General features: G+C 54.4%; 1 protein-coding gene across 2 annotated transcripts in view; it reads left to right on the top strand.

Moving 5' to 3' along the window:
• Positions 1–671, top strand: part of cdc42bpab (CDC42 binding protein kinase alpha (DMPK-like) b) — a 114,021-nt gene that overhangs the window by 102,551 nt on the left and 10,799 nt on the right. Inside the window, exon 41 of one of the 2 annotated variants that reach the window (XM_037685706.1) lies at positions 523–597. The exons of the other annotated variant lie outside the window; for it this stretch is intronic. Coding sequence (XP_037541634.1) covers positions 523–597 — 75 coding nt within the window. The remainder of the gene's footprint in view (positions 1–522; positions 598–671) is intronic. 2 annotated transcript variants of the gene reach the window in all.

The following is a 671-nucleotide window of genomic DNA, read 5'->3' as shown; positions in this document are numbered from 1 at the left end:
TTCCTGTTTGTCGTTCAGCTGGTGACTTCCTGTTTGTCGTTCAGCTGAAGACAGGAGGCTTCTAGAAATAGTTCTTCCCCATTTATTAAAGACCAAACATCCTGTGTGCAGGTTTCTTCCCTCGTCCCACCCCCATACCTGCTAAATCGCCCTGTGAGATGTTCAGTTTCAGAAACCTCGCTCCCCTCCCCGTGTTGTGATGTTCAGGTTTTCCTATGATGCTAGACTCCAACAGTTGGAGGTCTTTCTGTCCATCCTGTCATCAGTTAGATGTAATCTTGCAGATCAGATGACTCGGCATACCCCCCCCCCCCCCCTTCCCCCCAAGTTCCCCTACCTGCCCTCTCACTGCCTGCAGTGGCCCCCCATCTTCATAAGCCTGGACAAACTCAGCTCCATTTCGCCCCATCTCTCGCCTCCCATCCTAACCCTGTGCCCCCCTGCCTGCTGATCTCCCTGCCCCCCACCCCACCCCAGCATGTGTCTGAGGGCTGGGCGCTGAGTGTGAACTCTCCTCTGCAGTGGCAGGCGGTCTCGCCGTCGGAGAAGACCCCCGATCTGAAAAGGGCTTTAAGGACCCTCCTTAGTAAGATGAAGGTAAAGTTCTCAGCTGCACTGATCGCACCACACACACACACACACACACACACACACACACACACACACACACA

The sequence above is a fragment of the Nematolebias whitei genome, chromosome 12, assembly GCF_014905685.2.
Source record: "Nematolebias whitei isolate Nwh7 chromosome 12, NemWhi1, whole genome shotgun sequence".
Lineage (NCBI taxonomy): Eukaryota > Metazoa > Chordata > Actinopteri > Cyprinodontiformes > Rivulidae > Nematolebias > Nematolebias whitei.
This window is presented reverse-complemented; position numbering and strand designations above follow the sequence as displayed.